Raw genomic sequence first — 27199 nt, forward strand, 5'->3', positions numbered from 1 at the left:
CGTGCAGTCACCTCTGTACCCTGTCAGATGGCTTGTTTACTCACTGTTCTATTAGAACTGTGTTAGGACCATTTTCATATCCTTTGGGTTTTCCTTTTGCACAAACAGCCTGCAGGAGTTTGCTGTTATGGTGACTCTTAACATCTACAAACACCTATTTCTCTTGGGACTACTGCAATGTCACTGCTGCAGTAGCAGCTGTATTTTGTAGGACAAGTTCCTCATTATTTCTTTTTATATTGCGGTACTATCTATAAGCCACGGTAAAGTAAGAGTCATAATGAGGTGGGTGCAATGAAAAGACAGTCTATTGTCCAAGAGCTAAATGTTTAAATTAATTAAACAGAAATCATAGGAGTCATAAAACCCTGTTTTTTTCAGACTATTAAGTTAAACTTCCTGTGGAGGACAATTTCCCTGAATCAAAACAGCTTCCTTTAATCCGTCCTTCCTGTTGATGTGAATACTGAGTGGAGTGTCTGCAGAGGTGGGCCCAGAATGCCACTGTTCTTTGTTGCTGCTAAAGAGCTAAAGAACATAATTTACACTTCTAAATGTTCTAAGAAGGTGTAACAATGGCTTCCATCCAGTGCTTCACTATAAAAAAGTGGGAGATAGAGAAGGAGGAACGTGAAGCTGCTGGGTTTGATTTCTCATATTTTTTATGCAGAAGTAAATCCAGTAATCCTATCCATGAATTATTCCTGATTTACGCTGATGTAAGTGAAAGGATTCAGATTCTTCAGTCAATGCATTTGTTCTTTTAGCTCCAGGAAAATCTAAAATTCAGGTCTATTATAACATCAAGAATAAGCCACTCTGTACCTCTACAGTCTCCATTTTATTGCTGCTAGTTGTGAAGGATCTCTGATCACAACAAGGGTGTAGATGAGGAAAAGGAATGGTTTTCAAATTCTGTTTTGGTTGCCTGGACTATTTCAGGGTAGAATGAACATTAAATATACTTACAATGTGCACAGCCCATGTACAGACAGATACAGCTTATATTCCTGAGTACAAATAATACCTACAAAATATACCAAGTATGTAACTGAACCAATCGCTGCTTGTGCTGTGTATTACTTAATTGGGGGGAAAAAAAGAGAATTTTTTGGAAGAGCTGTTTCATGACTGTGTTCTGCTTGATCATTTTTTATAGGCTTTTCCATTTGGGTCTCCAAATATTTCTCTGGAATAACATGTCTCCTTGTGTTCTGCACATCATTTTCTGTTGTGCCTGTGGAGGGCACAGTGGAAGTCAGTCTTTCAGCCAGTTCACTTTTCACTTTGTCAGCTGTATCTTTCCAGATATTTTCTGTAATAATAAATAAAATGATAGGGTAAGACTGCAGACTCTTAGCAGCAGGTAAACACATGATGGCCACAAATTCACAAAAAATCAGTTGAAAATTTTCTCTGGGATCTTACAACCACCATTGATGCATTCTTTTGCTCTGAAAGTGAAGTGGACTATGGTGTGGTGTCAGATGCCATAACTATTCTCCTGTCAGTAGGGAAAAGATCTTTCTATGTGAATTTTTAGTACTGCCAGTCTTCTTGCTGGCAGCCGCTATAAAACATAAGTAATGGGTTTCTACAGAAGTGAGAAATAGTGGCTCTATCCACTACATTCCAGTGACCATCCATTATCTGCACATTGTGTACTATCACCTCACCTTACTTCAGACAGATTATATTAAATATAAAGAAATACCAAACACTGATACAAATGCATTTAGTTCTCCAGGTAGCACATGCTTACGAATATTCTCTTTTTTCTTTTCTGGTGTAGAGAAAGAGGCATCACTCAGCTTCCTTGAAGTCTGTGTTTTCTGTTTTGCTCTGTATATTTTTGGTTCCTGGATCCATGCATGCTTCATTGCTTCATCGGGAGTCATGCGCAGGGCAGGTTCCCACCTTAAATCCATGATAGACAAATAGTTATTTAACAGTAGCTCTAACTGAAAGTCAGTTTAAGCCAAAAGATTCAGTATTGCCTTCTGAAAGTCATGTCATGAGGACATTTTTTGAAACAAAAGAATTTTGACTGAAAACAAGGAAAAATCTTACGTGCTTTTCTCCATCCTTCTAAACTTCTTGTTTACTTCAGCACTGTGTGCTTTACTGATCAAACCTTCTGCAGCATCAAACCATTTTTAATATGCAGTTCACAGTGTTATTAGGGTAGGGACTCTACTGAATGTTTGTTACAAGGTTTTCACATTCTGTCAATGTTACCTGTTACACATTCTGTCAATCCAAGAAAGGGAACATAAATGGGACATAGGGTAATTCATTAAAAGATATGTCTTCCCTAATTTAACTGCACCACCTGAAACTACTGTAGAGACTTAGTGTAACAAAACTTATGTGAGATCTTATTATGGAAATGAAAGGTGGTTTTTTTTTTTCCAAAATCTCTACATTGACTTTATCCTCTCACGGGTTTCATTCACTCAGTTCTCACACCCACATACTCACAAGTGTCCTGGCCAAGACCACTTGTGTGTCACACAGAGGACAAGGGTTGTCAGCTACTGAGTCCTCATCACGGCTGGGGTTCTTCTTGATTGGTGATGATATACTCGTCTTTTGACAGACCTTTTATGTCCTTTAGGAGTCACCTGCTGTTTGGGCATGGTCCTTCAAATCAGAACCCTGCTGACTTCAGTCTCCATAAATGTTAGGCAAGGTAGCTACTCATGGTCTGTTTTTCCTCGCATTTTGGAACATATGTTTGTTTTCCGTTGGGGCTAACAGGAAAATGAACAGCATATGTGATATTCTGCCACCTTGTTGCCATGCAAATGCTTGGAGGTTTGAGATTTTTCGCTTCTGGTCACCTGTGCTGTGGTCTCACCACAGTGCAGGCTTCCTGGCTGTGACACAGACAACATGCTCCCCAGTTTTACAGGTGGGAGCACTGTCCTGGGAGCACTGTCCTTTGTTACCGATACACACCATTCTTTCAACCCCTGTTCTGCTGCTTCTTCCAGTGCTTAAACACACATGCATTTCCATTCGTACTGCATCCATAGCAATCCTAATATTTCTGTTACTAATCTTTACATGAGTTGCAGACTACTTCATTCTGTTTTGTCTAATCTCAGTGCTGTCCAGAACTGTACAGAAACAATATAGGAAAAAAAGATATTCTTGTCATTGAAAGAGCAGAGTGTATTTTTTTTTTGGTCTGATGTTTTCATCTGCAAAACAGGTGCATACAGGTCAAACAAAACTATTTGTGAAGTCATGGCGAATGTATCAGGCTGCTTTAGGCAGACACAGATTGGCAACTGAAAAAGACAAAATAGTTAAATTCTTTTTTGTCTCAAAAAGAGTTTTCATTTCAAACCTTACTTCATTCCTTTGAAAATTTAAACAATCCCAATATACAACATTTTTTTTCTCTGTGACCTGAAATGACTTGCTTACAGGTTTTTTTACTTCACTGAAATTATTTCCTAAATGTTCTGGTTCAGCCAGCAAACCAAAATGGATCAATGATTCATACAGCTTTAGCAAGCAGAGAACATTAAAAGTAACCTTCTTGTGAAACAGAGAGGGATGATTTATTTTTATTTCATGTAACCACAAGTTAGCATGGATTTCTTTAGGAAAGTACTACTGAACTGCTAGAAAGAAACTGACAGTCAGTGCTAAAGAAGACACAAAATATTAGCCTTGCATAAGATACAGGTAACACTGGAAAAGGTATGGGACCAGCTTCTGCCGCCGTTACACAGTACAAATTAGGATCCAAGCTCACCCTGAAAGCCTTACTGCACCTATGCAAGAGGTCAGTATTTAAGGCAACCAGATAAAAGTTTGTTCCTGCATGCTCAGTCTTTTATTTTGATGGATGAGTAAAACCTCATTAGCAACCATCTCCCAAGCAAAAAGACCTATTAGTAATATGACACCTCATATCAGCAGGGTCCATGGAGTCCCACCCTGCAAAATGCTTAGTAACCTCACTGCCTTGGAAAAGACACATGATCATGTTTGAACCACAAAATAGTTTTGCTTCTCCCACATTATTATATTGTATTATTATTCATTCATTAAAAAGTCCCATTTACTTTGTGATGACGGGTGATAACCTGGTGACACTAAATCACATCTCTCTTCCCCCACACAAACACATAGACACTTTGCCACCGACACTCTCACCATCAGTGTTGTTCGCTATTGGAACAGGTTGCCCCAAGACACTGTGGATCTCCCTCTTTGGAGATACCCAGAACCCTACCGAACAAGGTCCTGAGCAACCTGCTCCAAGTTTGATATGCTTTGAGTGGGAGGGTGCGCTAGATGAGTTCCAACCTAAATTATTCTCTGATAATTCTGTGATATTCTGGCGTAGAGAATCTGTGGGATTTCTACCTTGTGTGAAGACTGTTAACAATTACATGTTATTTGCATTTAGCGGTTTACAAAAATGTGCAAATGATCAGTTTCCTTTAAGAAAACAGCTGTGGACCACTTGTCATACTAGGTATTCAGTAACAAAATCCTTGACTGGAGGAAAGTCAACAGTTTATCCTAGAAATGACGGGATCTGAGGCATATTAGACTCTTCTTGCATTCTGAGCTCTGGTGATTTATAAAAATCTATTCCAGCCAAGAGAATGGAAAAATACAGTGTATCAAATAATTCTTGAAATGTGCAATGTGACTGCTGTCAATGAAAAATAAGTACAACTATGATAAGGAGAAAAAGGGCTTAAATCAGCATGCAAACTACAAGGTAACACTCTGGTAACTGTGCTAAGTAATTCTCCACACTGACTACCACAGTCAAGAAGAAGCAAGCAAACAATACCGTTGATTCTGGGGTGGAGACATGGCTGAATGTACTTTGCCTTTTTATCCTCTGTTAAGGTATTGGAACTGAAAAGAGTCTAATCTCACCCAAGGGAACATGCACGCAGAGAGCAAGATCTTTGTGAGCAGATATTCAAAGAAGCAGAACTGTTTTCATACATATACCACAGGGTATCACCTGATCGCCAATTCCAAGGGCTAGCACAGAAAATATAGTCAAGCCATTCAAGCCGGCTAAGTCAGCTCCAAATATAACTTCTGCTGGAGGAAATTGGAAGACTTTCTTCCCACTGGAGTGGGAGTTAGATTTAAGTACAAAACCAAACTTTGATCTCCAGATATGCACTGCCTTGGGACAGTGCATTACCATTATCTATATTATCTGAATGAACCTTTATCTCAGATAAAACAGAAAGGATTTAATACAAAGGCCTCAATTGGTAAAAAACATTGCTTTTATAATTTAGTCTCCAGAATCCAAAGATGAAGATCTGCTTTTAGATATGATGATGTCACCTTTCTTTTGTACCTTGGACTAATCCCATATAGTCTTTTTGTGCAATGATTTCTCCCTGCAATAAGCTCTGAATAAGAATAGTTATCCAAATGCTACCATGAGGAAAAAAAACCAAAAAACAGAAAACAAAAAAACCCCAAAAAAAACAAAACACCAACCAAAAAACCCCAACAGATACAAAGATTTTAAAGGTACAAGAGGATGAAAGCAAAGTCAAAACTAGCTTGCTGTATATAAGTCAAAACAATGAACTCACATTAGACATCCTTTCAGAAAGTCCAAGAAACCAGCATCATGGGTTTTCAGCACTGTGCTTAGATCCTTGGAGTCTGGGCATCTCTTTTTTCCCTTGCTGTTAGTTATGGATTTAGGAAAACCTTTGGAATCTTAAAAAAATAAAGACATGCTCAAAAAATTATGTTAAAAATCCTCACTAAATCTTTAAGAGTTGCAAAAACAGTACCCATATCCATCCCACTAACTCTGGTTTTGCCCTGTTGGACTGATAGTCTGCCAGCATTGTGGCAAACAATATTGGTTGCATCCTAGAGACTGCATCCTACACTGTGTTTTTTGTTCATTTTGTGTAATTTCCAAAACCAAACTATACCCAGGGGCATGAATTTAATCCCCAAACCCACTGCGTTCCTTTTAGCAATAATATTTTGAAGGATTAACAGTGGAATGGATTTCCCAGTCCCTTCCCTATCATGTCCCTTGGCAATGAGAGGTCCATAAAACACGAAGAGCACAGTACTAGGTTCATTAGTAGGCCTCATGTTACCCTTGCTTCTCCTCAGTACTTCTTCCTGAAAGAAGTTTTGCCAGCTAAGAAGCAGCTAAGGTTCTCTGACCCTACTCTCTACCAGTGATATTAACTAGTGATTAACTAACAGGGAAGAATCCTGCAAGGAAAACAATCAGAAGCAGTTACCAAAGAATGTTCGCTTTCTTGATGCAGCCTGGATAAAATCAGCTGGTGGAAGACCCAATACCTTCAACACAGAAAATGAATTAATGGAGTTACTCTTCATTTCACCAACATACATAACAACTGTCAGGAGAGACGAGGTATTTCACCCTCCTTCATATGAAAAGAAGCTGAATGTAGCGGTTTACTGTGAAATGTCTTCAAACCATTTCCTCTTGTGCCATTTATTGTGGAAGGAATTAAGGGATTTCTTAGAGATTTCTTACATAGAAAATGTGATCTTATAAGGGATGACACGGGGATCTTCACTACCACGGAAGACTCTAAGAACAAGCATCTCTGTTAATGACACATGTAGGAGGCCACGTGGAGAGATGCTGTCTTTGAAAAATCTTGTACAAACTAACATGGCACTAGAAGGATCAGAACTCAGGGGCTGAGTTCAACATCAGGTTGAAGTTTAGTGATCGGTATGGAGTAACTAAGTAACTTGCTTTCATGGGGCAGTTTTGCACCTATTCTAACATTTGCACTGGGTAGGTGATCTGAGGTAGGAGATGTCACAGTACATTCCTAAAACTCTTTGAAAAACAGTTACAAAGATGACAGACACAAACTTCTTGGTAGGGGCAGACAGTATAAGAAGGGGCAACATCCACAAATTGTGGCTTGAAAAGTTCAGGGTGACTATTGGGAAAAATGTGTTCACCAGAAGAGTAGAGCAGCAGTTGAGTAGGTCACCCAGAGAGTTTCTACTCAAGCCTTTGAGGTTTTCAAGATTTGCTTGACAAAGACGCAGCTGACTAATCAAATGCTAGCAAAAATATCTCTCTCAGCAGGAGTTTGGACTAAGGAGATCCAATTCAACCAACACATATTTGATTTCTAAGCGAAGATGAGCCTGTTATAATTGGATTGCTTTTCCCTCCCCTTAGATACACTTCTTCTGTTCTAGCTTCTCCACACAAATTCTGACCAGAGTATAATATGTTTCCTTCAGAAGCAAGACAGTGAGTGTACAAAGCAGTGTTTGGCACATGAAATGGAAATAACACTTTTGCATTAGAGCCCATCCTTTCAAAAAGCCCTTTGGCTGTAATAAACCTCCCTCTAAAAGGCCAGCCCATAGACAAATATATTACATCATCTCTTGACATTTCTCTTTGTTGCTGGCGGTGTAGTTTATCAAATGAGTGTGTAATTCAAAAGACAATCCCAAAAGTTACCTCCATGATGCAGGCAAGCTGGTCAACTTCATTTTCCCCTGGAAACAGTGGGTAGCCTGTGTAAAGCTCAGCCATGATACAGCCTAAGCTCCACATATCAACAGCCATAGCATAAGGATGGCCAAGGATCACTTCAGGTGAGCGATAAAACCGGCTCTGAACATAGGTATACACTATAACAAAACAGAAAATTAGACAAGAAGCAAAATGTCACAAATGGGACAGAAATGTAGATTCCAGATTTCACAGAAAAGTGAAATACATATTCAGGCATCATATATCTACTCTATCCATAATTAGCTGCCATTACAGGATTGCTCACATAGGCTCTGAAAACCTTTTCTAATTCCATCCTAAAATCAGTGGGTGATATGCTTTCCGCTATTCTATTTGTAAACTGTTCTTCAACAAGTTTTACTGAAAGAAATTATTCTACTAATGCTGTGATTCAGCTTACTCCGTGTTCATTTTCCTATTTGGAGGTCTTCCCCTTGCATCAATCAACAGTTCTTCATTATCACAGGCTTGCACTGTAGGAAATACTGGTTTCACTGATACTTAGGGAACATCTCCTACTGCCTTCTGATTTCCCCGTTAATGCATTATAGCCCCACAGCAGATGTCAAAAGATCTCATTCCAAGATTTGGATTCATCACAGTGAGTAAACTAATTCTTTTGTCATTCAGACAACTGAACAGGATTGCAGCATGCAAGCTCTTATCTTCTTATTCCTACCTCTCTGATGGTCACTTTGTTTATATTTCTGCACTTCTTTGCATCCCTACGTATTCAACATCTTTCTGGAAGAAAAGCACCCTGAAAAGTAAGTGCTGCACAGTATGTGATTTCACCAAGTCTGTACAGTTAGAGAATACTGTGGTGACAATCTGTGCCCTTGTGCATTTGACCAACTGTATAACTGTTGTCTGCTTTTTGTCATTCTTGTCCCAAATAAATAGCTGACTTTTTGTTTTCTACTCTCCAATCCTATACTAACTTGAAGGTTGTACCAATTCTTGTTTCAGCTGACGGAGTCTCCTCAGTCATGCTCCATCTTTCTTTTCACTTGTTTTGTGTTTCAATTTGTTAGTCTCCACAAATATTTCAGGCTGCATCTCAGACTACATTCTACTCAAACATGGGCAAACCTAAAATGATTACCCACTCCTACAAAACTGGAACGTAAATCTAATGGGCTGAATGCCAAAATATAGATGAACAGGTTTGGCTCAGCTTAAATATCAATCTTTCATAGGAAAAATATGAGCCGTTTAAGACTAGCTTTGTTTTTCTATGTTAATAAAATGCAGTGCAGATTTATTTCTTTTGTTTTGTTTTGGTTTGGTTTTTGTTGTTATGTTTGGGGTTTTTTTTAACACATGATATTTTCATTCCTGATGGTAGTATCATTCTTGCTTTACAATATGTCTAGTAATGTTAAGATTTATTATTAGGTGAGTTTTTATACATTCATTTCTCCTTTACAAATTTTGTTCTTGTTACCTCCTGTACATTCTACTTAAATCTCTGATGGAAAAAAAATAAAACTTAATTTAGACTTTCTAAACTAAAAGCATAGTTCCCATTCCCCCCATTGTATTAATCCAAAAAGTACCAATTATAATTTAACCATCCCACTGAGAAAGTCTCTCTGGACCTGATAACCTCCTTGTTAAGTGAAGTATTGGGATTATCCTCATAGGCCTGTTTCAGCTAACCACTCTTGCAAATGCAAATGCAGTTCTGGCTTAGGACAAAGAAAAAGCGTGGTAACATCTTACTTGTCTCCTACCAGTATTTGTTCCACTACCAGTGGCTGAACAGTTCGTCAGATTCTAAGTAGGGGCATAGGTCACTATATTAGCTCAACCAAAGAAATAGTTTTTCCACATTATTTAAAATTAAGAAAGCTTATTAAGAAAATTACATCAACTTGACTTTTCTGCAAACCTCTTTGGTGTTCATAGCAGCTTGATCCAAAATCAATAACTTTAACTGAACCTTGGCCTTTGTGGTATAATAATATGTTCTCCTAAAGAGAAAAAAAAATCACAGGGAAAACAGGGTTTTAACACCACATTAGGTTAGTGAACACTTTGGAAAATAAGCAATGCATAACACATTGGGTTTACACTTAGCTGCATAATAAAAGCTTCAAACTACAACTTCCTTGGGAATGCATTTGCTAACACAAGTAGGCATGCAATAATGTGCAATTTACCAAAGCAGAGGGGAGATTTGTAAAGGTACCTAGTTTGAAGGCTAGCTAGACAGAGACACCAGTCCCTCGTGTACAATCCAAGCCACTGCACTGTGCAGTGTGTGGTGCCATCAAGGCACCAGCCAGTGAGAATGCTTGCTGTGTGAGCAGAGTGAGTGCCCCAAAACTCATTGTTGTTAATCTAGTAAAGGCAAAATGCATCTGGTTGCAAGCTGTGCTAAATTAACCAGAATCATCCTTTTTGTAACCACAGGAAACCCCTGCCCCATGAATGAGTCGTACTTCACAATTCTTCCCTCAATTGTTTTCAGCCTTCTCCAGACTCCCTGTAAGCATGCCTCTCCCCACCTCACAACAATGTGATGCAGAGATCCCAAGGTAGCGATGAACAGAAATAGTAGGGCCCTATGGATTATTAGCTGGGTGCAGATGGGTACAGCGCTGTGTGCCTCCAATTCCAGCTTGAAAAGTGATTCTTAAACAGCTAGCTCAGGAACATTTGTGCTGATGAGTAAACATATCAGCTCTCTTCTGCAGAGTTCAATTTTTTCCTCATTAAAGATCTATCTAAATCAAGGATTTCCTTTGATTTCCTTTCTGATCATACAGTCTTCTCCACTTCTCAGCAGAGAGATGGCTACCTTTATCAACCAGTTTTAAAGTGATTATACGCCAAAGCTTTGAAGGACTGAGCAGTTCCCAAGTTGATGCCAGATAATGACAAAGTAGTTTCTTGGGCAATTAGCAGACTCATAAAGAAATACTGTGTGTGACAAGAGGGAGAAGCTGCTACTGATGAAAGTCAAGGCAAGGACTGACTTCCACTACCCAGATGCTCTTTGTTCTGTTATTGGAAGAAGCATCCTCTCTCTGCAGCTAACTATCCCTTCATGCTCACAATAGGACTCTGCCTCTAATACTGAATCTCTCATAATGCAGGGGAGCTGATGAACTGCAAAACCAGGTTCTGGGGGCAGTGATTACCTAGCATGAAGTCAAGAGAAACTCCATACTCTACCTTATGTTGAGAAATATCATAGGAGGCAGATGGAATAACAGATGTGAGTTTCAGGCAACATAAATTAAATTCATGAAACTGTACAATTGTAGAATGAGAACAAAATTCTCTTTTAGTTAACTCACTAAATGTTCACTAATATGTTACTTTATTTAAATACAGACTACACTCATAAATCTTGCCAACCTCATTCCTTGTCAGTGGCTGCCTGGAAACAGATTTCCTGTTGGGCTAATTGTTTCTGATTAAGATATTTTGGTTATCTTGCAAGCCTCACTTCTCACTGCAAATTGGTCCGGCAACATGTCTGGCAAGACAACGGGTACAGACAGTATGTGACTCTTCAGACTTTTGAGTCAAGACACATTAAGCAAAGTGAGAGCAGAATTTAATCCTTAGCATTTTTACTTGAGAGATTATTTATTTATTTATTGGTTCATTTGCCGTTTTGAAAAAGGAATCAAGAGAAACATTCACCTGAAATGAAAATAGAATTAAAATACTTCAGAAATCTCAGAAAATTGCAAAAATTTAAGTTTGGGGCTTAAGGAGAATGGAAATGTTTCACCTAGCATGAATGCTTAGCAGAAAAAAAAAAGGAATTGGATCACAGGTGTTCCTCCAGAAACAGGTGAGCACCCTAAATACTGTACTATAGAATTGCTTTGTCATTGACTAGGCTACTTAATTTTATAGTTATGCATAGGACATTAAATAGACTTAACAGGATAACCTGAAACAGGCTGCCTTGTGAATATCTCCTTGTATTATAATGTCCCTCATATTGAAATACTTCATTTCACAAGTCCTCTTTTCTTTCTCTAAGCAAAAAGTCATTACCTGAATTTGATTCATATTTGCCTAGATTTTGGCAACCAGAAAATCAAGTATAATACTGTAGTGAATGTACTGAATCAATGGAAAGAATCACTCGACTCTAGTACTAATACAGTCTGAAATAAACTACAGCTTCTGTACCAATACCCTGCTGGCTTTTAAGGATTCTTTTGAGAGTTCCTCTCAATCAGTAAAAAATAGGATGAAGCTAATGAATTCTGTACAGAATAACAGGTTATGAAATCACTGTACTTACAGGCTTCAGATCACAGTGAATGATTCTTTCTTGGTAGAGCACTTGTAAACATCTCAGCACACACTGAGTGAAGTGTCGAATTAAAGGCAAACTGAAACCTTGGAAATTGTTCTTTTTGATCAACTCATACAAATTTATTCTGTGGGGGTTGTGGGGATGGAAGACGAAGAAGACAGAAAGCAGAAAAGAGATTAGGGAATTTATTTTTAAAGGCATGATTAGTTTACCTCGTATTAAGAGAGTATTTAGCCTGTCTTCCTACATGAGGGAGGACTCAGGCAGAAGAAAATGGCTTAGCTATTTTCCTCCTTGAGAATGCTGTTCTGCATGTAAACGCACAAATATCTCCTTGAGCCTCCAGATCTAAAGAAGACATAATGTCAGTGGACTTGCTTGCCTACTAAATTCAGTGCTATGTTATACAGCTGTGCTGATTTTCACCAAGAACAACTATCATTCAGGAACTGAGAGAAATAAATTTGCTTCAGTCTCCTTTTGGTCTCATTTGTCTTCGCTTTGGCACCTTGTGTAAATCCTTTTTGTCTAAAAAGTCTTTAATCAGCAGTAAATCTTTCTAGATAAATACCCCCATAAATTCAGGTCTCGTTGGGTTTTTATATCCCTCCTGTCACCATCGTATCTTATCTCCTTCCAGTAGGGCATTAAATGATGTTGCTAACTTCTGCCAAGTGTGGTTGGCAATATGTGAACACTGCCTTGAGACCCTGAGGGCACCACCAGCCCCAATTGCCCTGCCCAGTAGGCTGGGGTTCCCCCCACCTGCCCACGGCCCAGGACCCCATGTCAGCCCCCTGGGGCCATCAGCCCCTGCCCCAGTGACACCACAGCAGGGCCGGTCTCCAGCTTCCCACAGCCCTGCTATGGGCCCTGCCGAGCTGGGCCCACCCATATGCCTATGCCCTGGCCCAGCCTCAGCCTGTCCCTGTCCCCAAGGAGGTGCCTGATGCCCAGGGCTGGGGCTGCCCCGGTGCCCCCCAGCTGCCCTGCTCCTGGCTGCCAGGGCTTGCCCTGACAGACTCGAGGGAGTCCCCATAGCTCCCGGTGCCAGAGCCCCAGGGACCCCCCCAGCCTGGGCTGCGCCCTGACAAGTACTGTGTGCTTAACGTGCGGTCATTCTTCAGAGGAGGAAATGGCCACAGGGATGGTGGCTATTGGAGGGATGCACAAGTGTGTCCTCAGCAGTATGATCTCAAGAGGTGTCCTCAGCAGGACCCCATGCGCCTGCAGTGACATAAACAACTGTAGCTTTCTGCTACTACAGTTTCTACAACTTCCCTGCTTGTGCATCCACTGGTGTCAGGCAAGGCCCATTCCTTCAGAAGTAAATGAAGTTACCAGGACTTGATGGAGAAGAACGTTCACAAATTAAGGGGGTTTCACTATATTTTAGAAGCAATAAAAATTTCACCAGAAAAATATTTTCATATGACAACCAGTCTTCAACTCTTCTGTAAAGAGCTGAACATAGTGGCTATCCCATGAATTTTTTCTACAAGTTTCCATAGCAGCTTTCTGAAAAAAATAGTCTGTGTCTTCCCTGGAGAGGAGGAGTCAACTCTTATCCCTGTGTGTCTGAGTGACAGATTCACATGCAGCAACGCAATGAATTTAGGTCTGTTTGAGATCAAGCCTTCCATACGATGATGAATCTTCAGCAAGGGCTATAACACGTGCAGCAATGGAGGCTTTACTTTAAGGGACGAGGAACCATGGATAACCTCTGTAATTCCAGTTTGATGCCCTGATTACAAGGAGGCTGGCTAATAAAATGGTCTGACTTCCCTAAAATTTCTCCAAAATTCCTCCTAAGATGTGTCCTGCAGCATACATTCATAGAAAGCAAGAAACAGCTATACTTTTTAGTTATTTAATATTATTCATATTCATATACCCTGAAGTTTACCAGTCACGAATTCATTGTTTTACTCTTTTCCCCTTAGGTCTTTCAGGGAAGAAGACTTCAATACACAGCACAGAAAACAGGGGATGGATCATGTCATTGACTGTGAGAAGTCTGAACGGGGCCTTTTTCAGTTCACCTTTGGTGACCAAAGACTCAGTTATACAGTCTGTATTTAAAGAGTATTCCTTTCTTGTAACGTCAAGAGAAGCATATTCTTCTAAGGCATAAAAATTAAAGCTTGTAAGGCACAACATCTATAATGTTCCTTAAGATTTGTGTAAAGGAAAGTATACTTTACCCCAGCAGTTCAAAGGAAATACAGAAGTGATTGCGAAAGTAGAAGTATTCCTTCATGTGGATGATATTGTGAGTATCATCTTTGTCCTTCTTCAGGAGAGCATCAAGGATCTTCACTTCTACCAAAGCCTGGCTGTGAAATCTGAAATATCACAGGATTTGGGAATGGTAACATTAACTCAATCTAGCATTTGTAGCAATACAAATGTTACAAACACCACAATCTTACTGTAAACTCAACATGTGGGGCAATGTTTAAAAATTCACCATTCACCCCTGTTAACTACTGTAACTTTGACTCATTATGGTTGTTGCCTAGTCTAAACATACTGGCCTTATATAGCATTTAAGAGTAGTTATTTTGACTTGTCTGAAAAAAATATTTAAATGAAAAACAGCCTCAAATGACCATCCAGGGTAAAATCTTAGTGCTTTCAAAATCCATAGGAATGTTTCCATTTACTTGAACAGGGCCATATTTCACACCTACCACAGTAAGACAGTTTTGAAGAGCATCTTTACATGTAGTGTTCACTGAGGGGGAAACCTGAACAGCTAAAACTCTGTTGCTGGAGTCAACAGCATCATTCTCATCTGCCTCATTGACTCTGGTTCAAGCTAAACTCAACTAAAAATTTGTAACCAGTCACATAACAAGAAGAGGTTGCTTAGGTCCACAGTGTAGAATTTTTCATGTTAAAATGAGCAACTGGAGCCTCCCAGCATACTCCTGTGGTTTTGGAGTCTTGGGGGGGAATGTAGGCTCTCAGCTCTCAGTAATGCAGGGCTGGTTACCTGTGTCACGGATACAGAGACCTCCTTGTGAGTCTCGAAAAACTGTGCCTGCTTTCATAGACTGTGTCTCCACTGGGTCCAGGCCAATTCTGAGGCCCTGACATCACCTTTCTTCACTCTGTTCTCACTGTGTTTAATGAAAGCCTGATGTACAGGGGGGTTGATTTTGCTTTGTTCACATTATCCCAGATTGTCACTGCCTATATAACAAAGAGCTGATTGTACTGATTTAAAGTCAACAGATGTCTCACCTTTTCTTATTCCTTATTATTTTCAATGCCACTAATTCATTGGTTTTATGATCCAAGCATTTAGCCACCTGCCCAAATGACCCTTTCCCAATCACCTCCAACACTTCATATCGGTACGCAATATGGTCATGTAAAACCTTCAAAAGAAAACAAATAGTTCAGATTCAGATAGTACAACAAAGATCAGGCTTTACTACTTTAGTAGTTCAGGTGTGTGTGAGTTTACTGTCTGAAAGATGCTGGACTGGTAGCAAGTGAAGTCTACATTAAACAAGGGTGACAGAGAAAATAACAAGTGCATGCTTCATTGATCCACCTACCTTGCATCAGTCCTGAATGAGATGCAAATTGGGTCTCTCTTTAGGATTCTCTTCTGAGCTTTAAAGGGATTGGTACTGTTGTTTTCACTATGTGAATATTTATCTTCTAGAAACAACATTTATCTCACATAGATCACTTAAGAGTTGGCAGACAGTCACTACAAACTTTTTGAGCTGAAAATGAATACCATAACTTTTCCACTTACCTTTAAGTAGGAACCATGCTCATCATCGTAACAATTATTATTCTGGGTTTCAGGCAAACCTTCAATCTTTTTAGCTTCCAGCCCAAGAAACCACAGCTCTGTATAATTGAAAATTTCTTTTTGCTCATAGACTGTTAACTGGTTTCTAAAATTTTTCAAGGCTTCTAAATCAGAAAAAAAGAATATAAAACCAAAAATCAATGAAATGTCAGAAACCTGATAGCAAATTGCTTTTACAATGGAACATTTTACAGTAGAGCATGCCACTTTGAGCAAGGAGGCTGAGTAGCTGACTGTTAAAGGTCCCTTCCAACCAGCATTTCTATGATTCTGTAACGTTGACATTTTGCACAAATTTATGTTTCTTTTTCTGACTTACAGTATTATGTTCAACAAAGCATTCATCATCTGTCAGCAAGACTTTTAAGAGAGCTTAGGTAAAAGTTACTTGATTCTGAGCAAAGTTATGTACATAGATGTCTTTGAAAATCCCATCTGTTGTCTATCTGCTTCAGCAAGCTTCATAGTTTACATTAAAAAAAAGGCATGTTTTTATTGATTTGATTGTCATATTCATAAAATGGCAGTAAGCTTTAGTTAACCAAAGCTTTCAAGTACTTATTCTTCTGAAAGAAAATGTCAAGTTCAGATGTATGAGGTTAGGAATTAAATGGGGCCCAAATCTGCTGTTCTCCTAGTTCAGATGCTTCCTGCATAGAAACATTACAGTTACCCTAACACCTCCACTTACATCATTTAAATCTAGATAAATAATCAGACGGTAGCATTACAAATCAATGTGTTCTCTAGGCATGCATGTGAGTGTTTTGTTAAACAGTGGCAGATCTTCATCCACTAATGCAGGGATGCTAAATCATTTCAAAGCAAAAGGCCGCTACTTACTTTTTTTTCCTAGACTCCTTCTAAAAATAGATTAACTCTGCCAGAAACTTTCTGGATTTGAGAACTCCCAAAATGCAATTTAGCTCACATAGATAACACGTGACACAGATACAAACAAGTGGGAAAAGTGTTTTATCACTGTAATAGAATATTGCTGTCACCTACGTGACCTGTCATAAGTCTTAGACAAATATACGTTCTTTTGTAGAAATCATCGAGCCCGTCCATGTTGCTTTCCTCCAAATTCTTAGTTAAATATTTCAGAGAGCATTTAGCATGGGACCTCTGGCCACTGACTATCCTGACTGCATACACTCCCTATCTGTGCAGGCAGCCTGTCACTCCAGTCTTTTTAGCATGCTCCCTTATATTCTACCTGAAGCTGTCATAGGCAGTTTGACACTGATGCTGGTGCTTTCCAGTTCTGATGTTTTTGTCTGGGCTCTGGTATTGCTTTCAGGAAGACTGTCCGGAAGGTTAAATTGGGAAAAATTGCCTTGAGTTCCATTTTCCTGCCAAGCAAAAAAAAAAAAGGTAAATTTTGCTTTCAGATATTTTCATGAACTTTGAGCTGATTTGCAATTATATAAATATATACAAAAATGTATTAAAGAATGCTACAATCCCAAAGGCAAAGATGCAAGATATTTATTTTGGATTTGTTGAGTGTCAACTTTGTGCTGAGACAGAACAAGCATGCCTGGGGACTAGAACGCCCTACTTTTACCCAGAGAGCAAATTCTGCCAATAAGCACTAGAGGCTCTTGGACCATGGAAAGATAAATCTCTAAATAAGAGAAGGAAGTTCATCTTCCAGGTTCATTCAATACATGGGCATTCACTTTCTATAAATGCTACAAACTGCCATGGTTTGATTAAGTTGCAGTAACTCGCATGAGCTAGGGTAGGGTCTGAGTATGGTCTTCCTAGTACAACACGCAGGAAAGATATTATAATAGGCATTATCCATGTCAGATTTCTGTGTGGGCATATCCACTGGAGAGTTGTGCTTGAATCCTTGAGATCGCTTGTGCAGCCCACAGAACTGTAGGGACACCATCTTAGGTCTGCACACATACACATTTGCAACAGAAACATCAAGATTGGTATGAACGGGGAATGAATGGGCCTGTGTGGGTGCAGGAGCACTTGAAGGAACAAATTGCAGAAGAAAAGATACACAGATGTCACCTATATCAACTGGTCATCAAGATCCCAGCACATGCAGATTCTCAGGGCTCCCAGAATCAGAAAACAAAGAACAGACTACAGAATCAAGCCATGGAGAGATGATGGAGGGTTGGAGATAAAAGAGAGCCAGATAAGGAGACAAAAGACAGTGTGCTCTGGGATAAGGATGTAGGGTGTAGGGACCCAGGCCATGTTCTCCTCAATCCCTTCATTGAGGGGAAAAGACTCAGCTGGCTACAATGCATCCAACGGATCAATACCTGGCTGAAGCTGCAGAGAGGGCAATGGCTTCTACGAACATAGGATGAGGAACAAGAACTGCTGAGCAGAAACAGGATCCATCTGATGAAGCAGGGCAAGAGCGTCTGCAAACAGCTTTGCTAACCTAGTGAGAACAGCTTTTAATTAGGTACATCAGGGAAGAGCCATCATAAACTAAAGGCCCTGACACTCATGGGGTAATTCAGTCACCTCAATATCTGCTGAAGTGGCAAAAGCATTCTGGGAGATTTCTGGACTGTGTTCTTAATGCAGGTGACCTGAGATGCACTGCTGGACCTGTTACTCACATGCAAGGAACAAGCGGTTGAGGATGTGAAGGTCAGGGGAAGGGCAGCTTTGGTTGCAGTGACCATGCGATTGTGGAGTTTAAAATCCTCAGAGAAGTAAATGAGACAAGCAGTAGAACTACAGACCCTGATCTTCAGGAAAGCAACGTTTGTTTTTTCAGGGATCTTCCCATCATAAACCCATGGAAGACTGCCCTCGAGGGCAAAGGAAATCAGGAGAGTTCATTGATCTTCAAAGTCAATCTCCTTAAAGCACAAGAATAGTCCATTCCAACATGCAGAAAGTTGAGCAAAGGCGGCCAGCGTGGATGAAAAGGGAACTTCTGACCAGGCGCAAACACAGTAAGGAGCACAAAAAATGTGGAAGCAGGGATGGGTTATCTGGGATGCATGCAAGAGACACTACCTGAACATGCAGGCATGTTTAGGAAAGCCAAAACTCAGCTGGAATTGCAGCTAGCAAGGGATGTGAAAGTCGTTAAGAACAGTTTCTGTAAGTACGTCACCAGCAAAAAAGGAAGGGTAAGGGAAATGTGAACCCACTGCCCAGCGGAATTTGGGACCTAGTGACCAAGGATTTGGAAAAGACCAAGGCACTCAATGCTTTTCATTGGTAAGTTTTGGCCTCAGGCCTCCCAAGTCCCTGAGTCTAGAAGTAGCGTTTGTGTAAAGAAGCATTACCTACTAGAGGAAGATAGTTAAGAATCACTTAAGTAGCTGGACATACCTAAGTCTGCAGGACCAGATGGGATGTACCTGAGGGTGTGGAAGGAGCTGGCCAATGTCATTGCAAGGCAGCTCGCTGTCATCTTTGAAAGTCAACGGCAATCAGGAGCAGTACCTGACCATTTGGAAAAGGCAAACATCACACCTACCTTCAAAAAGGGCAAGAAGTCTTCAGGGAACTACAGGCTGGTCAGCCTTACCTCAGTCCCTGGGAGGGCTATGGAACAATTCATCTTGGAAGCCATTTCCAACCAAACGAAAGACAAGAAGTTGATTTGGAACAGTATGGATTGCCAGTTGGCCAGTATGGATTTGCCAACATAAGTTGTGAGCAAATGGTGTCTGAACAACTTGATTGCCTTCTCTGATGACACGATTGGCTTGGCCAACGAGAGAAAAGCAGTGGATGTTGTATACTTTGACTTCAGTAAGACCTGTGACGCTGTCTCCCACAGTATGCTAGAAGCCCAAAGAGTGAGATACGAACTGGATAAATGGATCATGTGAGTGGAAAATCAGCTGGACGGTCAGGTTCCAAGGACTGCTATTGGTTACTGGCGGCATCCCTCAGGAATCAATACTAAGGCCAGTACAGTTTAGTGTCTTTATTAACGATCATTAATAATGATCATTATTAATGATAATGCATGAGTTCACCCTCTCAAATCTGCAGACCATAGCAGGGCTGCTATCCAAAGGGACTTCAGCAGGCTGGAAAAATGGGCTATGGGTATCTTCTAAAGTTGAACAAAGACAAATGCTGTCCCGCACCTGGAACAGAATATACCCATGCAACAGGACAGGCTGGGGGACAACTGAAAGGATGCAGCTTTGCAGGGAAGGGCCTGACAACAACTTGAACATGAGGTAGCAGCGTGCTCTTGTAGCAAGGAAGGCCAGAAACATCCCGGGCTGTATTAGCAAAAGGATAGGCAGCAGGGTGGGAGAAGTGATCTCCCCCTCTATTCAGCATTTGTGAGGCCACGCTGGGAGTACTGTGTCTAGTCTGGGGTTTCCCAGTACAAGAAAGACAGTGACCAACTGGAGCGAATTCAGGGGAGAGGTCAGGGGACGGTCAGGAGCCTGGAACACATGATGTAGAAGGAGAGGTTGCAGTATATACATTTGTTCAGCCTGCAGAAGAGGAAGCTTCAGGAGTGACCTTACTGTGTCTAGTCACTTGACAGGATGGTATAGAGAAAGGAACGCCAGACTCCTCTCAGAGGTGCATGGTCCTAGGACAGTGGCTAATGGATACAAGTTGCAACACAGGAAATGCTGATTAGATATTATGAGAAACATTCTTAGGCCCCAGCCTGAGAACTGCACTCTGCCCATTCCAATACACGCTCCCTCAGTTCAGCAATGCTGTGTTATTTCTAGGGAAGGGTAAACAAAGAAGGTCTCCAAAACAGACAGCACATAATCATGCTCTCTAGATTGAAATGCTTATTGTTCCCTGGCATATCTAAGCCAAGCAAAAAGCTTTTTTATGGGTGTTCACACAGCTTCTTCTGGAAGTCTATAAATTCAATTTAAAGAATTAAAAAAACCTCTGTAGAACGCTTGGCTCCAATCTTTTCACAGAAAATAAAATGGAGGGATGGTTCATTTTCAGATGCAAAGCTTAATCATTGGCTTTTGTAGGAGTTGAGTGCAGCTTTGACTTATGAAGGCCACAGAATTAAGCTTTAAAGAAAATTTAAATTACTTTGGAGACTAACCCATTCCACCTCATCATTCAAGCTATTTTGCATCTTGTAGCTACGCCCAATGATACACACTCCCCTAACCGAATTAAATAGTTTGTAGTAGTAGCAAGCTGCCAATTTCAAAGTCAAAGTATATGAGAAGACTCTTGACTTCCCAAACAAAATGCATCGTATGGGGTCTTCCAGTGCAAGAGATCTGAAAAGACTTCATATTGGAGCCCTACAGAACCTGTCAAGTCTCTCAGTAAAGAGACTCCATTGAGTCTGGTGAAAAAAGGAGTGATCAGAGTAGTGGTGGTGAGTAGTGCAGGTCCCTGATTTGCTGGGGAGAGAAGCAGCAAAGGAAGAAGAGTTCAGACAGGGGATGGACATAGGATTTGTGAAAAAATGAGAATGAAGGAACACCAAAAGTGAAGATGAATTAAAAAACTTCCCATGATGTTGAGTGTCCATTTAAATATCTGGAGACACACACAACCATGCTGGTAAGCAATTTATCTATTTGACTGTTTATAGTTCTTCCTTTTTTTTCTCTTTAACTACGGCTGAAAACAGAAACTGATGCAAATGCTGACACTAAATTGTTTCTCTCTTCCCACACACAAACACACTTGTGACACTTTGCCACTGACTCTTAGCAGTACTCAGAGAGAAGCTGGTTAACCAGTCAAACGCAAGATGTCTAAGAGCTTTATAACTCACCTGAAGAGAGGGGAGGACATTCTGCAAGCTCTTATTTGTTATCTGAGGCAGGCTGCTTTCAAGGGCGGAAGGGTTTGCAGTGTCTGCAACCAAACCATGCTTTGCTTGACCTTCCAGATGTGGGAGGGAAAGAACACCGCGACTGATTTTCTAAATAGAAAGCATAAGTAAATATTACATAATGACCTAGCAAGCAATTCTGTGTAACACCTTCCAAAAACAGGGATTTAAAACCTTGGAAAATGTGTATGGTTCACTTCTGACACCTAATGGTGAAGGGGAAAAGAGCAGATACTCTCCGGCAGCTCCCAGTTGTACTAATGCGCAGGAGGAGCTTGTCCAGGCAACTGGGCAGCCTGGCACATTTTAGGGAATGAAAGCTTCCCCACAAAAGCATCTCCATCCAGCATCAGACCAGTGACTGCTTCAGCTGGAAAAGGTGGTTGGGCTTGGAAACTGAACGGCTGTTCCAGGCAGCTGGACTCCTTTGAGTGGGGAAAATAAAGCATATGTAGGGTAATAAGCAGACATGAAGAGTAAATGGCAGGGAAGATCATTAGCTATTCCCAGTGGTAGAAGAGAAATTGGGACTGGACCGCTGCCCAACACCAGGGTGGAGACAGTGGGAGGGTCTTCCCTGCACCGGTTTCTCAATATTTCCTTCCCCCTCATTTCCCATGGAGTTCACTTTGACTAGGCCCCTTTGTTGCACTCCTCGTTAGTGAGGAAAAGGCAAGCTCTGTGAAAACTTTACTGAAAAATAAATGCTTATACTCATTTGAAAACTCCAGGATTATTAGTCCTTCCTTCAGACTTCTCCCATTTGTTATTTGCAAAATATTTCTATACTGCTCATTCTTTAAAGTCAGTCATTTAAGGATGCGGTTTTATGAATGTTAGGACTTCTAATATTCTTGGATATCTAAAGTGAGAGAAATCACACTCTTATCAGCAAAGAAAATTTTCGAGGTAGGCTATTTCTTTGGCAAATAATTAAAAAATGATTTGAAATAGATCTGAAATAGATCAGCTATGCACTATCAAGTGCAGAACAAGGTCCAGAAAGTTAAGGCTACAACACAATAAGCGTGTGAAATTTTTGTCATCAGCGAAGGATAGAAACATACTTGTCAAGCTTTTGACAACAGAGGAGAGGTTTGATATTTTTTTCAAAAAGCAAAGAAACAAAGCTCTCAATACATGTAACTTGAATGAATAAGTGTTCTTTTCCAATACTACGGAAAAGTCTTTAAAACCTTAGAACTGAGATTCCAGTGGACTTTTCATGAAAGCTTCAAGAAACAAAAGTGGCTAGGCAGGAGAAATGCCTCAAATGCTACTGAACAGCTAGCAAAAACAAAATACTCGCAGGCACTTGGGACAGTCGTACAGCTACAGGGGAAATGGAAGAGTGCAGGGAATAAAGGACTTCCCTCTGTTCAGATTCATTTATTATAAGGGGTCTCTTAGAAAACAAGCATTCGGATATTTTTAAAGTCAGCTGAAGAGTCACGTACCTGATGGAAGACTCTGTTAGATCCCAGATGATCTCTCTCTTGAACAGTCAGTTGAGACTGAGAAAATGCATCCACATGGGAAGACTGCAAACATGAAATGATGCTTTAATAAAAATTATTCTGGAAAAAAATCCTGAAATCTCTGTATGGTTTCTGCGTTTCTTTCCTTTGTGGCAATGTCTGTGCCAACACCGTGTATGAGAGAGGACCACAAAAGCTGCTGAAAACGCTCTATGCTCTGGCAATTCCTCTCCCAGTCGAACAGCTGTTTTGTGGGCAGGTGCAGAGACAGCTTGCTTTGCCTATTATGCCTCTCAGCATGCTTGATATGCCCATGTGGTCAGCGGAGGGGAAGGGGGGGGCCTTTGCCATCCCTAAATATGTGCTCGAAAGCAGATAGTGAGTCTGCTTGGAAGGACCGCTTTAAACTGTCTCACAAGGTAGATTGTGAGCCCATCCATTGTTAATACAGCATTAAACCGATTCAACTTGTGTTACAGATTTTATAAAAACGCAAATCATTGTTTAAATTTACTGAAATATAGGAAAAAATCCATTGATTCCAATGGACAGATAATATTAGCAACAAATACAAAAAGAGAAACATGGGGAAAGTGCTAAGCAGCTCAACATGTTTTAAGATTCTACTAGTGCTTTCAGCAGTTTTTTTATAAAGATGAACATCATAAGTAGCACTGTACATTTCTGTCCAATAACAGACTGTAGTGAGTTGCAGAAATCTTTACAATAATTTAGATACTGAAAACTCTGGCTACAGCAGCTTGGAGCTCTCCTCTATAGGCTGGAGTGAACCCCACTGGGTTTGGTCAAGTGTGCTACTTTGTCCATGGGCTCTGAGACACAATGTCATTCTACTCATAGTCAAAAAAATTGTCTTCAACCAGTTAGACACAGCAATTCCACTATAGGAGTTCTGTAGTGGTAGAATAGCAGTATTTTCTCTAGAAGCAGAGGAACTTAGAGGCATGAGCCTCCAAGAACTTTAATTTAGAGTTTCAAAATAACAAATTTGCAGCCAAAATTATCTTATGGATGTGAGCTGCAGATTGAAAATACTTAAATAAAGCAGCATGGTATTCTTTACCTGTTTTGCAGCCGGGGTTTCCATGACCTGTACCTGTCACATATTCTTAAATGGGCAGAGCACCTGCTGATGATAAAGTCATTGCTCTTTAAAATGACTTTTAGCCTATCCAGTGCCAGTATCAGTGCCAGGGCACCACTTTTTAAAGGGCTTTGTCATGGACTTCAGGTAGTCCACATGAAAATATGTCTGCATACTGGAGGAGTACACCTAATGTGTTTTGTACTGGCTAGTGCCATAAAACATCTGCCATGATGCAGCCTAGCCGTGCTGAAAGGGCCTCTGTCTGAGCCTGGAAGAAGAAGGGACAACTCAGATGAGACTGCTGCATCTGTGCCACTACGCTGCATATATATAGGAGCTGTAGCAGTTGAGGGATGCTTGTATACAAACTGATCCATGCACATACAGTGACCCCAATATATCCAGGGCACATCGGCATTTCTACAAAGGTGCAGATCAAGCTGAAGATACATGTGCAATAGCTCTGACACATCCTGCTCTGTAATTATGGAATAGGTGCTCAGAGAGGCTGTGGGATCTCCATCTTTGGAGATGAGGTTAGATTAGACACCTCTAGAAGACACTTCCAAACTGAATATGGAGAGAAAACTCTATGTACAAATCTACTCGATCACATGAAGGAAACGCTGCCCTCTGACACGCGGGTTCAACTGTCTCACTGTCAACCATGAAGACTGGTCAGCTGTCAACCACTAAAGCTGGGCAGACCTGCTAGAAACTGCCCTTTGGACAACTGTGCTGTTAGTGTCCACGGCAGGGATTTTCTCATTCTTTTAATTTGAAAAGTCAGGGGAGAAAAAACCTGCAAATAAATAAGTCCTTCTGCAAGCTTAAAGGGTAAACTTCAGATTCAGAACAAGATGAGAACAACAGCTCTGGGTTTAGCCTTATTATGCTAATTTGGTACAGTCTGAGAGGAAAGCTGATGGATATCTGTGGAGCAGAAGAGAATATTAGGAAAAGGAAAGGTACTAAGACCTGTCTTTGCAGGACAGAGTCAGTGATTCCCATCTTTGGAACTAGAGATCAGCTGGCCAGGGGTAAGGGATTATGCGCTGTAAATCCAAAACATCCCCAGCACCACTACAACAAATGGCCCCAGAAGAGAACCACTGGATTATTACACCCTACATATGAATGTCCTAGAGCATGATATACTTTGCCCAGTGCACCCAATGTCCTTGTGGTCACTATCCTCCAGTGTGAATTTACATAGATGATCTATGGAAAACCCAGTGCCAGAGTTATTTTTACAGACGAACACTTCACATGCAAATTACATATCCTGCATTTCAAGGGAGAATCACATTTGTTCTGAAGATGAGTCTGGGATCCACATTCATAACTCTACTAGATATATGAACCAAGGTCTTAATAAGACTATTAATTTTAGTGCATGTTATACTTCTTCCCACACCTCATCTATACTTTACTCCCAGCTAACTTTATTTTTCAGTTTCTGGAGCTGATGAAAACATTACACTCCATTTAGAGACAGTTTCTTAATCACTTTGTGCTTTTCTAACTACAAGTCAATATAAAGCCAGGATTTCAGAGAGAAACAGCTATTGCTGAAAACCAAAGAAACAGTGTACTTCACATACGTGTACAGACTGCAAAGTCTTCACTCCAAAATGGCATTTTATTTGTTAGCAATACTTTTAAAAGGCTATGCAGTGATGTCTATATTACTAAATATAAATGTCAAAATATATTGTATCTACTAATAAAGCAGGAACAATTCACAAAATGTCTTTAAAACTCAGCAAGAGCTAAGGAAGCAGGTGAGTGAGCTCCAAGATGGGCTGCCAGAATATGGAATCCATTTAATTTCCATTCACTGGGGAAAGATTAACAAGATTTTAAGATGGACATTTCTTCTTTTACACTGCAAAAGCAAAGTGGGTCCATCAGCCCATGGCCATGCCTTTTCTTAGTTATGGAAATTTGTGATTCTCTTTGTCTCTCTTTCTCAAAACCTACTTATTAAGGGTTTATAGTTCTTCAGTGCTCTTTGGGCAATTTATTCAAAACACCTTAAAATCAATAACTGATCAACCCCATAACATTCCCCCAAATAGGTAAATAGCATAACCTTTTATCCGTGGAAAAACTGATCTGTGCCTACAACAGTCCTGCTGGTGGCTGAATGGGGAGCAGGTGGATCGATCAGTTAGTCCGCGCAGTAACTTATTTGATGGTCTTGATCCAGATGACCCATCAGCTGCTGCTCTAAGCAAAATCCTGTACATCTAGTATGGGATCTACAGCTGAACTGTTGTGACTGGTTTAATTCTGGCAGATGCACTCCAAAGAAAAACTGCAGCAACTGTTACTATTCCACTCCATTTCACTCCTGGCTGTCCTACTCCTATAGCACTCAGCCTGTCCTACAGCTCCAATATTGCACTTCAATCCCAAACTATCACCTCCTGCTATTCCAGCCCTTCAAATCATGTATTACCTTGCTAATTCCAATTATCACTCAAGAAACAGAACAATGTCCTCATTCACTACCTAGTCTGCAGTCATAAGGAGTTTTAGGTACTGAGCATACAGCATTCTACAAAATCAGAAATTGTGACACATTTTCATAATTCCCAAAATGTCAGCTTATTTTTTTCTGTACCCAGTTGACCATAGAAATCAGAAATGCATTAAAATTTTAGAAATTATTAAATACACAACTATATAAAATATAGACTCCATTGTCTCCTCATTTAAATGGGCACTTCCTTCTCTCTGTCCTCTATCAAAACCGAATAAAGCCTGTAGAATACATAGAGAGAATGCAATGTAGGTGTTAAATCATACAATATATTAAAAAGCCATAGCAAATGCAGTCTCACTCACTCAAAATACAGTAGGAACATAAACATTTTCCCCACCTTGTCAACTATTTCTGTCAGCATAACTGCAAGAGCCGTTAACTGCAGGATAGAGGTTGTTTATTCGATCCGGCGAATGCATTTCAGGAAGCCCACCTTCATCTAGTCAGAGCATAGCAGGCTCAGTTTCATACACAGTACCCTGATCAGAAAAAAATGGATAACCCTTCTGCTCGGCTTCAAATTTAAATTTTTATCCCGGAAATATGCCAGTGACTATTAGCTGCTCTAGTAT

General features: G+C 40.4%; 1 protein-coding gene across 1 annotated transcript; it reads right to left on the reverse strand.

Moving 5' to 3' along the window:
• Positions 1-1079: 1079 nt before the first annotated feature.
• Positions 1080-26988, reverse strand: DYRK4 (dual-specificity tyrosine-(Y)-phosphorylation regulated kinase 4). The gene is made up of 14 exons (XM_009324328.1): positions 26965-26988; positions 22948-23031; positions 21431-21580; positions 16907-17042; positions 15628-15791; positions 15102-15238; positions 14057-14197; positions 11835-11973; positions 9453-9534; positions 7502-7674; positions 6279-6339; positions 5601-5730; positions 1763-1917; positions 1080-1315 (listed from the first exon to the last, which is right to left on the reverse strand). The coding sequence occupies exons 1-14, from the start codon at positions 26986-26988 to the stop codon at positions 1080-1082; spliced, it is 1812 nt and encodes a 603-aa protein (XP_009322603.1).
• Positions 26989-27199: the final 211 nt, after the last annotated feature.

Source organism: Pygoscelis adeliae, unplaced genomic scaffold (genome assembly GCF_000699105.1).
Source record: "Pygoscelis adeliae isolate BGI_AS28 unplaced genomic scaffold, ASM69910v1 Scaffold65, whole genome shotgun sequence".
NCBI lineage: Eukaryota > Metazoa > Chordata > Aves > Sphenisciformes > Spheniscidae > Pygoscelis > Pygoscelis adeliae.